Here is a 12309-nt window from a genome sequence, read left to right as displayed (position 1 = left end):
TTTATTTTATCACATTAATGAAATCTTACAATTTTTTCTCTTAATTCAAACATTTCCACTTTTTTTTTTCAAATTTTCTTGACCCAAAAAAAACCTTAAAGTCAATTTAGAAGAATGGGACAGCATACCATTTATTAATACTAATAGAAGGTGGAACTGAATACAAGAAATAAAAGTAGTAAAATAAATTAAGCCTGATAATAAATATTTACTCGTATTCGATACTCACTGTTTGTGTGGATGCAATTAGCATTAACACTTGTCATCATTGTAAGTGAATTAGTTATATATGATAGCAGGATATTGAAAGTTTGGTAGTTCGATTAGAAAGAGAATATACAGATCTTTCCATGTTTATGTAATTGAAATAAAATACACAAAGAAAAAAAGTAGGTAATAAAATTCCATCGAATATTACCAATATTAGTGTTTTAAAAGGGTGGCTTCGGTTGGAATATATTACCACACTTTCACACTCCTGCTTCTCTCTTCTCCCCATCATAACAAATCGTGATCATAAGATAATAGAAGTATAGTAATAATACGGGTTATATATGTTTTGTCGTGATATCGAAATTGGTTTTTTTTTTAGCTTAAACTTTGAATTTATTAAATATTTCTAATAAAAAAACTATTAAAATAGATCTTACTAAGATTTTTTTGTGTTTTTTTTAACAAACATATTTAATCCTAATAATATGTAATATAATGTGAAGAAGTGGAGAATTAGTAGCGCCATTATTTCAATTGACTAATTCTATCTCTGCACTGTTGTGAGTGTCCTTATTACCCTTGCTGTGGGACCATGAACCGAATTTACCAAAACACTCTTCCGTTTCCTCAAGGGTCTTGCCCTGTGTTTCAGGGAGCATGGTAAAGAAGAAGATCCATCCACACATCGCTATTCCCCCAAAGATGAAGAAGGCCCCACCAATAGTTATCTTATTAGACAGGGACAAGAACGTCATTGAGATCACTCCACTCGTCACTCTATTCACCACAACTCCCATAGCCGCACCCTGGGCGCGTAGCCTCAACGGGAAGATCTCCGAGCTGTATACCCAGGTGATGGGACCCGCCCCAACGGAGAACGTCGACACGTACGACAAAACCGTCGCTATGCTCAGACCAATGGCCCACTTCAGCTCGGCGCGTGAGCGCTCAATGACGGTGAGGCTAACGGCGAGCGTGAGAAGCGAGAAGACCATGCCGCCAACGCTGGTCAATAACAAGGGGCGGCGCCCGACCCGATCCAACAAAAACGTAGCCACTAAGATGAAAACCGTCTTGGCGAATCCAACGGCCACGGTTGCGAGAAGCTGCTCGCCATCGGATTCCAGGCCAGCCTTTTTGAAAATCTCGGGGCTGTACAGCACGACGGCGTCTATGCCGGAAGCCTGTTGGAAGAAGTGGAGGCCCAGAGCGGCGATCAGGATGTGACGCACCGCGGGCGTAGGGTAAAGGAGCAGCTCTTTCCATACACCATCGCCGCCGCTGTTCTGGTTCGCCACTTCAACGACGTCGGCGTTGCAGTTCTCCGGGATTCCGGCGGCGGCTTTGATATCTGCTAGCCTGAGCTGAGCCTCCTGGGGAGAGTCAGAGATTTTGTTGAGGACTTTTGTGGCTTCGGCGAGCCTACCTCTCATGACCAACCACCGTGGGGACTCCGGCATGGCCAACACTCCCACCGCCAGGATCACCGAAGGCACCGCCCCCACTCCCAGCATCATCCTCCATCCCATGTGAAGCGGCAGCTTGGAAAAGCCATAGTTTGATATGTATCCCAGTAATATCCCTCCATTCACGAATACCTTCATCAATATCAACCATGTCAGTTAAATCATCTTTCAAATTTACTTACATTCTACTACCTATATATATACCTCGGGGAAGGAGGTGAGAAAGCCACGACACGAAGGAGGGGACACTTCTGCCGTGTAGACGGGGGCAATCATGAGAGCATAACCGATGCCAACGCCCGCCACAAATCGCGCGAACATGAGAAAGGGATAGTTTGGAGAGAATCCCATGAGGATGGCTCCCATGAAGAAGATGCCTCCGGCCAGGACGATCGTGTAACGCCGACCGATCCAGTCCGAGGTTCTCCCGGCGAGGCACGAACCTATCAGAGAGTACAGGTTGATGATTCCAACCACGATCTCGATTTGCACGTCCGTCAGTTTCAGGTCCCTCTTTATATATATCACCGCTCCACTCATCACCCCAACGTCTGTAATCATCATCATCATCATCAAACAAAACAGAATGTAGCATAGTACTTGGTGCAGAAGAGGAAAAAAATAACGTTAATTAAACCTAGGAGGTAGTTATTAAAACTCATTTACTCATGCATGTCATGTCCACGTGCAGTTATTATATATTATTAACAACACTCACTCACCATAGCCAAGTAATATGGAAGTCATGGAAGCCAATATGGCACAAGCGAAAGCAAACTTGTTCCTTTTTGGAGCCTTTTTAGGATCAAAATCCTCAAGAGATTTCTGAGCTGCTGCTTTGCCCTCCTCCATCTTCACTATATCTCTAATCTTCACTATATGCAGTCTATGTTTGAGTGGCCATGAGAACCACTGATACTACTGATATACTGATACTGATACTGGGAGAAGGAGGTGGAAGAAAAGTTATGGAGGAGGAATGGTTTATATAGAGGAGATTCACATGAGCTTAGACAGAGGTGTCCCCTCTCTTAGAAACGTCGTCGTCATTGTTGTTCATCTTACTGCTTCAAAATTGCGACAATGGCTAATGGGTTTGCCTCTCTCAAGTCACCACCTCCTTTTTACTTCTTTTTAATAAACCATCCATTTCTTAATCTACACACTTTAAACTTTAAACCATTAATTGCTGTTTCTCGATTAATTACACCATGGATTGATTATTAGTCTGTGGATTACTGAGTGTTTAGTGTCTTTTATTGCGTCTTTCAGGTCTTCAAACCTTAGTTCAGTGGTGTAGTATAAAAATATTGTTCCTAGTTTCTATGTTTTCAGTTAAACATTATCAAGATTGTTTTTATATTAATAAATTAGATAAATTTATTTATTTTTTATAAAATTACAAAAACTAAAATGATTTTTTTTATACAAGTCAAAATTAGTTTAAGTTTAAATTAAAATAAAAAAATTTAAAAAGTTAATTTTACAAATTAATTCATATCTAAACTAATTTTAACTTTTTCTCATTATTTTCTCTCCTAAAAGTGTTAGAGAATAGCTTGTTTAAACAAATCTGAATTTTAAGTTTTGATCGAATCCTTTTATCATTCTAAACTACGCGTTCTAGAGTTTCATGAAAAAAAAAAAAAGTTTTACAAAATCTGGATGTTGAGGATGATTTTGTCTTAAAAAGAAGTAAAATTGGGATTTATTATTAAGTGAATCTTTCCATAAATATTTTTAGAAAAAAAAGATATATATATATATATATATATTAAAAATAAATTAGATACAAAAGGATCAATAAATTAACTTATGCATATTAATTTTAATTTATAAAAAGTTTTTTTTCTTATATTTTATAATTGCTTATGAAAAACTATTTGATGATGTTATTATGATATTATCTGTTGTTTATAGAAACGATGCATGTGCTTTTAAATTTGTTGAGCTTCTCTTTAAAACAGAATTTCAATAAGGATAGAAGAAATAATAATATTTCTGATTAAGAAAAAATAACCTGATTAAGACAACACACAGTAATAAGTCATGCATTTTGAACAGTTGTTCGTAGTAATGTTATCTATGACAGTTACGCAGTTTATATTTATGGGTCAAGATACACTTTAATTAGTTCATCATAAAATGATGTAATTTTTTTTATGTACATTTGTATATTTTGTTTTAACAATTTAACAAACGGATTAATTAAATCCTTTTATACAAGTAAATGTAATCTATATAAATTTTGTACGATAAGTTTATATATTACAAGATTACATATTTGTAAATGATTAGTTTTCTAAATCTCAATATGCATAATCATGACTTATTTTAAGCATTAATTAATTCTCAAGACATTTCGAGCCTTTTCTGGAAGTTTGCTAAAATTTTGACAAAAAGTTAAATGTATTTTTATTTAAATTTTATAAGAAAATAGAAATATTTAATTTTTTATGAAAATATGATGTTTATTTAGAATTTTCACAAAAGAGTAAAGATAGACTCTTAATTTTTGTGATTGGGCAGATAATAATGCAAAAGTCATGAAAAATACCATATATAACAAGGTAATTAATCCTAAAACTAGTATCATATAAATAATATCATTAAATACTTATATAGAATCATACACAGTAAATAATATTATTAAGATCATTCCTCTTGGGTGCCCTATTTCCTCGTGCATTGGAGGGTTTTGGGCAACTTTTGTTAAGATATACAATTAATCAACTACGCAAATGTTGTCAATACAATTTTTATTTATCAAGTTCCTTTTAGATTTTGTTCACTCCGTGATAAAAAAAAAAAAAACTGTATCCTGCAATGCTACCAATTGATAAACCATGTACAGTATTTATTATATATGATATGCACGAATATGGACCGAATTCAGTTGATGATATGATTATATTCATTATGAATTTATAGTTGGGAATATGTGATAATTATAGTATATAGTTTTGACATGAAAATAAGATATAGTCCACGTGATTTTGTATGTGGAACTTTGAGGTGCATGCAGGTCAACATCTGCGTTTAAAATCTTTAACTTTCACTTTTTTGGACGTATGCTGGGAAGGTTCCCACCATGGTAGCAAACCTCTCATAATACATCTCATCATTCTTTACATCATTTTCTTCTTAATTAAAACGCGGTTTTGTAGAGGATTTTATGTATACATACTATTCTGATTATATATATATATATATATATATATATATATATATAATTTATTTATTATAATAAGGTTGAGTTAGGGTTAAAATATGCTTTAATTATTTATTTTATTTTATTTTTTATTGATAAAAAAATACAAATACTCACCAAACAATAAATAAAAACAATAAAAAAGATAATTTATTCAGTGTGTTGCTAATATTACAAACTTTTCAAATTAAGATCAGGCAAGACTTAAAAAGCACATAGAGAGAGGGGGAGTGTTTTTTTGGGTGAGGTTGTGTGCATGTAAATGGCAGAGACTTCCTTCTTTTTCACTAACTTTCCTAATCACTTTTTTGAAAGGGATTTATGCAAAGTTTTTATGAGATGGGGAAGAGTTCCGAATGTCTTCATTTTCAGAAAACTTAACTCAAGGAATCAGAGGTTTGGTTTTGTCCGGTTTTAGGGAATATTAGACGCCTCTGAATTGGAAAGGAAGCTGGACGTAATCTGGATTGGTATGTGAAAATTTCAGGTGAGGAATCATGTTTCTCTTTTTCAGGGCGGGAGGATTTCGTCATTAGTAGTTTACATCCTTTGACTTTTGAGGATGGTAGCAAGGTGAGGAAGGTAAGGAGGGAGAATTGTGTGTTAAATGATGAAGATAATTAGCCTGAATGTGAGAGGGGTAGGTGGAAACATTAAAAGAAAATACATACGGGAGCTGATTGGTAAGGAGCAGGCGGATATGGTATGCTTACAAGAGACGAAGTGTTCAGAGTTCGACTTGGAGAAGGTTTGCCTCCTATGGGGCTCCAACGAAGTAGATTGGGTTGTAAATGGGGGTATTAATAATGCTGGTGGGATTATCACGATTTGGAGTATTAAGAGTTTCCAGATGATTAGCTTTGTCAATGACAGGAATTTTTCTATTATAGAGGGACTCTGGAAGGTTGGTAACGGGGTTCCTGTAACAATAGTGAATGTCTATTGTTCTGGTTCTCTGAGGGACAAGAAAGAGGTGTGGGATGCGATCTTCGGTTTCATAATGAATCAAATGTCAAGGGCCTGGTGTGTTTTAGGGGACTTTAATTCTATCAGACGGCAGGAGGAAAGGAAGAGTATGATTTTTGAGTCAGATTATTCTAGAGAAATTAAAGGTTTCAATGTGTTTATTGAAAAATCTGAACTAATGGATATCCCGTTGGTTGGAAGGAAGTTTACTTGGTATAAACCCAATGGTATGGTGAAAAGTAGGATTGACAGGGTGCTTGTGTCAAAGGAATGGCTCGATAATTGGCCACATTGCCAACAATCTGTTTTAAACATAACAGTTTCTGATCATTCTGTCGTGGTGTTAAAAGACGGGTATGTAGATTGGGGTCTGAAACCTTTCAGGTGTTTGGATGTTTGGCAAAAAGACAGAAGGTTTAAAGAATTGGTAAGGTTAAAGTGGTCTAATTATGATGTTCAAGGAGGTGGGATTTTTATTTTCAAAGAAAAACTGAAGAAGCTCAAAGCAGATTTAAAAGTGTGGAACAAAGAAGTTTTCGGGGACATATATCGAATTAGTGAGGAGCTGAAAAAGAAGATTAACAAGTTTGATGCACGTGATGATGAAAGAGGTCTAAATGAGTCAGAGAGGGAGGATAAAAGGACTCTTTTAGTTGATTTCAACAAATTCTTGTTCAAACAAGAGGCGATTTTGCATCAGAAAGTTAGGCAAAAGTGGATGAAACAAGGGGACATTAATACAAAGTTTTTTCACTCATAAGTTAACTGGAGAAGGGCAAAGAATGCGTTACATGGAGTTTTTGTTAATGGCAGCTGGTGTAGGATAAGGATGTGGTCAAGGACAAGGTTAAGGTATTCTTTGAAGAAAGGTTTGCCCGAAAGGATGTTTGCCAGGTTAGGTTGGATAATGCGAGCTTCAATACTATTTCTGAGGCAGATAGTGAGATGTTGACTGACGCCTTTTCTGAAGAGGAAATTAGGGCGGTTGTTTGGTGTTGTGACAGTTCAAAGAGTCCTGGCCCTGATGGTTTTAACTTTGGTTTTTTAAAGTTCTGCTGGGATATTATTAAAAAGGACGTGATGTTGGCAGTAAAGGATTTTGAGGCCATTGGGAAATGGCCTAGGGAATCTAATGCGTCGTTCCTGTGCTTAATTCCAAAAGTAGACAACCCTCGGCAACTCGGAGAATTTAGACCCATTTCGCTTGTTGGTTGTTTATATAAAATCATTTCAAAAGCATTGTTTTTACGCTTGAAGAAGGTGATCTGCAAATCTGCAAAGTTATAGATATCAGACAGTCGGCTTTTCTTGAAGGAAGGGGGTTGCTAGATAGCGTGTTAGTAATGAAGTTCTGGAAGAAGTTAAAAGAAAAAAGAAGAGTTGTGTTTTCTTTAAAGTTTATTATGAGAAGGCTTACGACTCAGTTAGTTGGGAGTTTATTTTTTACATGTTAGATAGGTTAGGTTTTTGCGGTAAATGGATCCGGTGGATAAAGGGTTGTCTAGAACCTTCTTCCATGTCTGTTCTCATGAATGAAAGTCCTACTAAGGAGTTTCTTCCTAAGAAGGGGTTACGTCAAGGTGATCCTTTAGCTCCTTTTTTGTTCCTGTTGGCGGCAGAGGGTTTGGCTGGGGCGTTAAGGCTGACAGAAGTGAAAAATTTGATTGGTAGTATGGAGGTTGAAAGGGATAAAGTAAGGGTAAACATGTTACAATACGCTGATGATACTTTGTGTTTTTGCGACACCAACAATAAAAGTGTTTTCAACTTAAAGACGATTCTGCTTTGCTTTGAACTTGCCTCTTGGCTAAGGGTCAATTTCTCGAAGAGAAAAATTGGAGGGATTGGGATAGACCAGTTTTCCCTTTAGCGGTTTGCGGCAATTTTGGATTGCGATGTGATGACTACTCCTTTTATTTATTTGGGTCTGCCGATAGGGGGTGTCATAAACGTGGCGCTTTTTGGAGTGGGGTGGTGGAAAGAGTGAAGGCAATATTAAGTAAATGGAAGGGGAGGTGTTTGTCTTTAGCTGGGAGGATTTGTTTGATAAAGTCGGTCCTCTCTTCTTTACCGCTGTTTTTTATGTGTCTGTTCAAAATGTCGTCGGCGGTGGCGAATAAGATAGTAAGGATTCAAAGGAACTTTCTTTGGGGTTGGGGTTCAGAAGGAAGGAAAATTGCTTGGGCCTCTTGGAAAAAGGTTTGTGAGCCTCGCGAGATTGGTGACCTTGATATTATTGACTTGAGGGTTTTTAACTTGGCTTTGTTGGGAAAGTGGATTTGGAGATTGGGGACGGAAAATGGTGGTTTGTGGAAGGAGATTATTGATTCTAAATATGGTGGTTGGAGAAGCTTGAGAGAGGACAAGAATCGTGCTAGAGGTTCGCTATGGTGGAAGGATCTGAAAGAGGTGTGAACTTCGGAAGGTTGGGGAAGGAACTTTGAAGACGCTGTTAAGTGGAAAGTTGGTGAGGGGAGAGATATTATGTTCTAGAAGGACATTTGGTTGAACTATGGTGCACTGAAGAGGGCTTTTCCAAGACTTTATTCTTTGAGCTCGACAAAAGAAGCAAAGGTGGATCAGTTTGGGGATTGGATTAACGAGGTATGGATTTGGAAGGTTGATTGGAGAAGGTCATTATTTGAGTGGGAGAAGTCTTTAGAGAGTCGTTTTCTTCAAGAGTTGCAAGGGGCGGTGTTGATTTCGAGAGTGAAGGATAGGTGGGTGTGGAAGGTTGGAGAGTTTCAAACATATTAGGTAAGTTTTGCCTACACTTTGCTTAGGCAGGATCGTGAGGAGGAGTTGTCTTCTGCTTATGGTAAGTTGTGGAGATGTAAAGTTTTGCCTTCTGCTCTGTTCACGGCCTGAAGGGTGTTGGAGAATAGGATCGCTACTACGGTAAACTTGGAAAGGCGTGGAATAGTGGTTGATAACCTTTTGTGTTGTTTGTGTGGAAAGGAGGAGGAGTCTAACTACCATCTGTTTTTTACTTGTAGATTTGCTTGACTTGTTTGGTGTCTTTGTTTGAGTAGCTTGGCATGGTGTCTATCACTCACTCTGACCCTATGCTAAATTTTATTCAGTTCGGGCTGTGTAATGCTTCTGGTCTGGTTAATGATTTTTGGGGAGCTTTTTGGGTTGGTGTCGTGAGTGAAATTTGGAAACAAAGGAACAATGTCATTTTTAATAGGGGAAATGTTGATGCATCTGAAGTATTTGCAATGGTTCAAGTCAAGGTTTGGTCTTGGATCTATTCTAAGTCTCGTTCTAGGATGTTCTTTTTTTTCTGATTGGTGCTTGGATCCGGTAACTTGTATAAGGATGACTATTTGACCTCTTATGTGTGCGTTTTTTGCTTGTATTGTGGTTTTGTATGTTCAGCATGTCTTTTTTTTAGGGAGGGAGGAAGAGTTTTTTAAGAGTTGTTTTGTAAAAGGGTTGGATCATCCCTTAAACAATTCATTTTATTTATTAATTCTTTTTTGCTGATAAAAAAAAAGATCAGGCAAGACTTAGAATCTATTAAATTTTATGATTTTAGTAATAGAAGTGTGTATAAATAATCTATATCAATATTATAACTAAAGAAATTGAAGATTTTTATATCAGAGTTTAAACAGTCATATGTTTAGCATAGATATTTATTAGCTAATTCTTGAAGTAAAGAAATTGAATTATGTGTGGCTCAATCCAGAGACTATTTAATCAATGAGCTTAAATTTTAATTTGAGTTTTACTAGAGATCTCATATTAAACTGAGATAAAAACATTCATAATATAAGTGGGTGCAAAACTCATAGTCGATTTTATAAGATTTAGTTATGTTTAAAGTTCGTAATATAGTATCAGAGTCATTTATAACATATTCTAGTGAGAGTTTGTTGGACTTACTAAACCATCCATTATCATATTAGTTTTATAAGGTTGAGTTAGATTTAAAGTTTATTTTTTAATAAGTTTAATTCATATAATTTAAAAGAGTGAGATCAACTTATCTTATTTTGATAAAATTTATAAACTACGAAATAATTTAATTAAATAAAAATTAGATTTGGATAATTTTATGATCTCAATTTCAGAAAAAATAGTGGGATGATAAGTTAAATTTTTAACAAACACATATGGAGAGACAAGAGTCCTCTACTCTAGATTTGTTGTTCAACACCCGTCAGAATATATCAGAAGTAATTAAAAAACTATTTATAATTTTCCATAAATTTATTCTTTTTCATTCTTTCTGCTTTACTGTGCAAACGTACATAAAGAGAGCATGAAATAGGGCACTCCCTGCTTGGTAGTCCAAAGTGATATGATGTTATGTTTGTGATGCATGACAAGGACTCTTCATAGATTTAGTACCCCAATTCGCACATCTGGATTATGTATACAATTTACACTTACCGAGGGTGAAACTTTTGTGTGGAGCAAAAATGAGATTTAGAAATAGATGAAGATTTGAAAGATTTTTCAACTCCAAAGTGTGGATAAGAATATAAAAAGAAATGGAACTTTAATATGAATTTGTTGCTACGAATAATTAGAGTTGAGTTGTTATTAGATTCGTTAATATGAATATAAGATAAAATAATAATCAATTTACTATTTGTGAGATTACTAACTGATTTAGATTCATAAAATTGCATAAGAGATTCATCTATGGTTGTGTTTCCATCAATAAAATTGCATTAAAACTTCACCCATAAATTGTGAATTTTTCCATATGGATGTGAAATAAGACAAATTTATATATAGAATTACACCAAATTTTGGGAATGATAAATGGTGTGCTACTACTTCTTTAGCAAATATTGTAGGATTATCTAATGGTGCTAGTATTCCGGATACAGTCTCTCAGGTTTGGACAAGTGGTGATTATAATATTCCATTGTCTTTACAGTAGATGCATCATCTTTTTAGTCATATCATGGTTGGGGCGGAACAGGATATTCCTAATTGGATTCTAGATGAGTTTGGTTGTCTCACTCTTAAATCGGCTAGGGCTTTTTTCTTTGATCCAAGAGTTTCCTGTGGTTGGGATAAATTTATTTGGTCTTCATATATTCTGCCTTCCAAAACTCTTGTTCTTTGGAAAGTTTTTCATGGGCGGCTTCCTACAGATCAACATATTCAAAATAAAGGTCTGCATATTTATTCTATGTGTACGCTTTGTGAAAAGCACGAGGAATTTATTCAACATTTATTTTTTGAATGTTCTAATGCTTTGCGTATTTGGAGTTGGGTTCGAAACATTTTTCCTACTTATCATTTCTCTAATAAGGATGATTTTCTTTCTTTTATTAAGAGTGATGGTAGTCTGTTGGTTAAATTGATTAAGCTTGTTGTGATAACTTTTTCTATTTGGATGATATGGCGTATGAGGAATTATGCTCGTTTTCAGGATAAAACTGAGGTTTCTAGGGCTATTTTGGTTATTAAAGATTTAACTTGTCTAGTGGGTAATTCGTATAAAGCTTCAATGAAGAATGATATGTTCGATTTCAATGTGCTCAAGTTTTTTGTTATTAACACTCATACTGGTAAAGTTCTACGTCCTCTTCCGGTTAGATGGGAGTTTCCTTCATCAAGTTGGGTTAAAATTAACATTGATGGGGCTGCTAGGGGATATCCTAGTCTTGCTACTTGTGGAGGTATTTTCCGTGGGAGTATGGGAGAATTTATTGGAGCTTTTTCTACGTTTTTTGAAGTTCAGACTACTCTGGTTGCTGACTTTTATAGGGTTATACATGCTATGGAGGAAGCTCAAAAGATGGGGCTTACTAATGTCTACTTGGAATGTGACTCTGCTTTGACTTGTGTTGCGTTTACTGCTAGGACAAATGTTCCTTGAATGCTTTGTAATTGATGAAATATTTGTCTTAATTACTGTGGGAAAATTAAGTTTAGGGTTACTCATATTTTTCGTGAAGGGAATGCGTATGTTGATAAGTTGGCTAATTTAGGATTTATTCATAGAGAATCTTTTCATTGGTATAATAGGTTTTCATCTTGTATGTTTTTAGAATTTTGTATGAATATGTATAGTCTACCTATGTATCGTTTTTTATTAATATATGGATTTTGGTCTAGTCCTCCCGTATTTTTGTATTTTCTTTCTTTTTTTAATAATAATTTTTTCATGTGATGACAAATGATTGTTGTTACTTGAGTTGTCAGCCTATTTGAGATCTTAAGTTGGATAGTGGTGACTAACATGAAAATTTTTATTTAAAAAAAAAAAAACTTAGCAAACTTGTTTTCTCAGTTTTTTTCCTTTCTTTAATTCTTTGTCATTACTGCTGAACTTGATAGTTTTTTAGCATATATTCACAACTAATTAACGTGTATCGTCTTAATATTTAAACAAATAATGTTAAAAATAAATTCATGTTAACCATAAATTATTATATTCTATCTTAAAAAAAACATTAATTATTGTTCAATAACTTTCAAAAG

General features: G+C 35.2%; 1 protein-coding gene across 1 annotated transcript; it reads right to left on the bottom strand.

The window, feature by feature from the left end:
- Nucleotides 1-398: 398 nt before the first annotated feature.
- On the bottom strand, nt 399-2653 carry LOC137822683 (polyol transporter 5). Its single transcript, XM_068627630.2, has 3 exons — nt 2402-2653; nt 1884-2230; nt 399-1811 (listed from the first exon to the last, which is right to left on the bottom strand). The coding sequence occupies exons 1-3, from the start codon at nt 2529-2531 to the stop codon at nt 744-746; spliced, it is 1545 nt and encodes a 514-aa protein (XP_068483731.1). The 5' UTR covers nt 2532-2653; the 3' UTR covers nt 399-743.
- Nucleotides 2654-12309: the final 9656 nt, after the last annotated feature.

This window comes from Phaseolus vulgaris, chromosome 9 (genome assembly GCF_051622355.1).
Source record: "Phaseolus vulgaris cultivar YP4 chromosome 9, ASM5162235v1, whole genome shotgun sequence".
Lineage (NCBI taxonomy): Eukaryota > Viridiplantae > Streptophyta > Magnoliopsida > Fabales > Fabaceae > Phaseolus > Phaseolus vulgaris.
The sequence above is the reverse complement of the archived record's forward strand: the minus strand, read 5'-3'. Positions and strand labels throughout refer to the sequence as shown.

Bases quoted from the DNA above. Each gene is read 5' to 3' on its own strand.
- LOC137822683 (XM_068627630.2), bottom strand. From the start codon at position 2,531: ATGGAGGAGGGCAAAGCAGCAGCTCAGAAATCTCTTGAGGATTTTGAT. The intron at 2,231-2,401 runs GTGAGTGAGTGT...TGATGATTACAG, and splicing joins TTCCATATTACTTGGCTATG to ACGTTGGGGTGATGAGTGGA. The intron at 1,812-1,883 runs GTATATATATAG...ATATTGATGAAG, and splicing joins TTCTCACCTCCTTCCCCGAG to GTATTCGTGAATGGAGGGAT.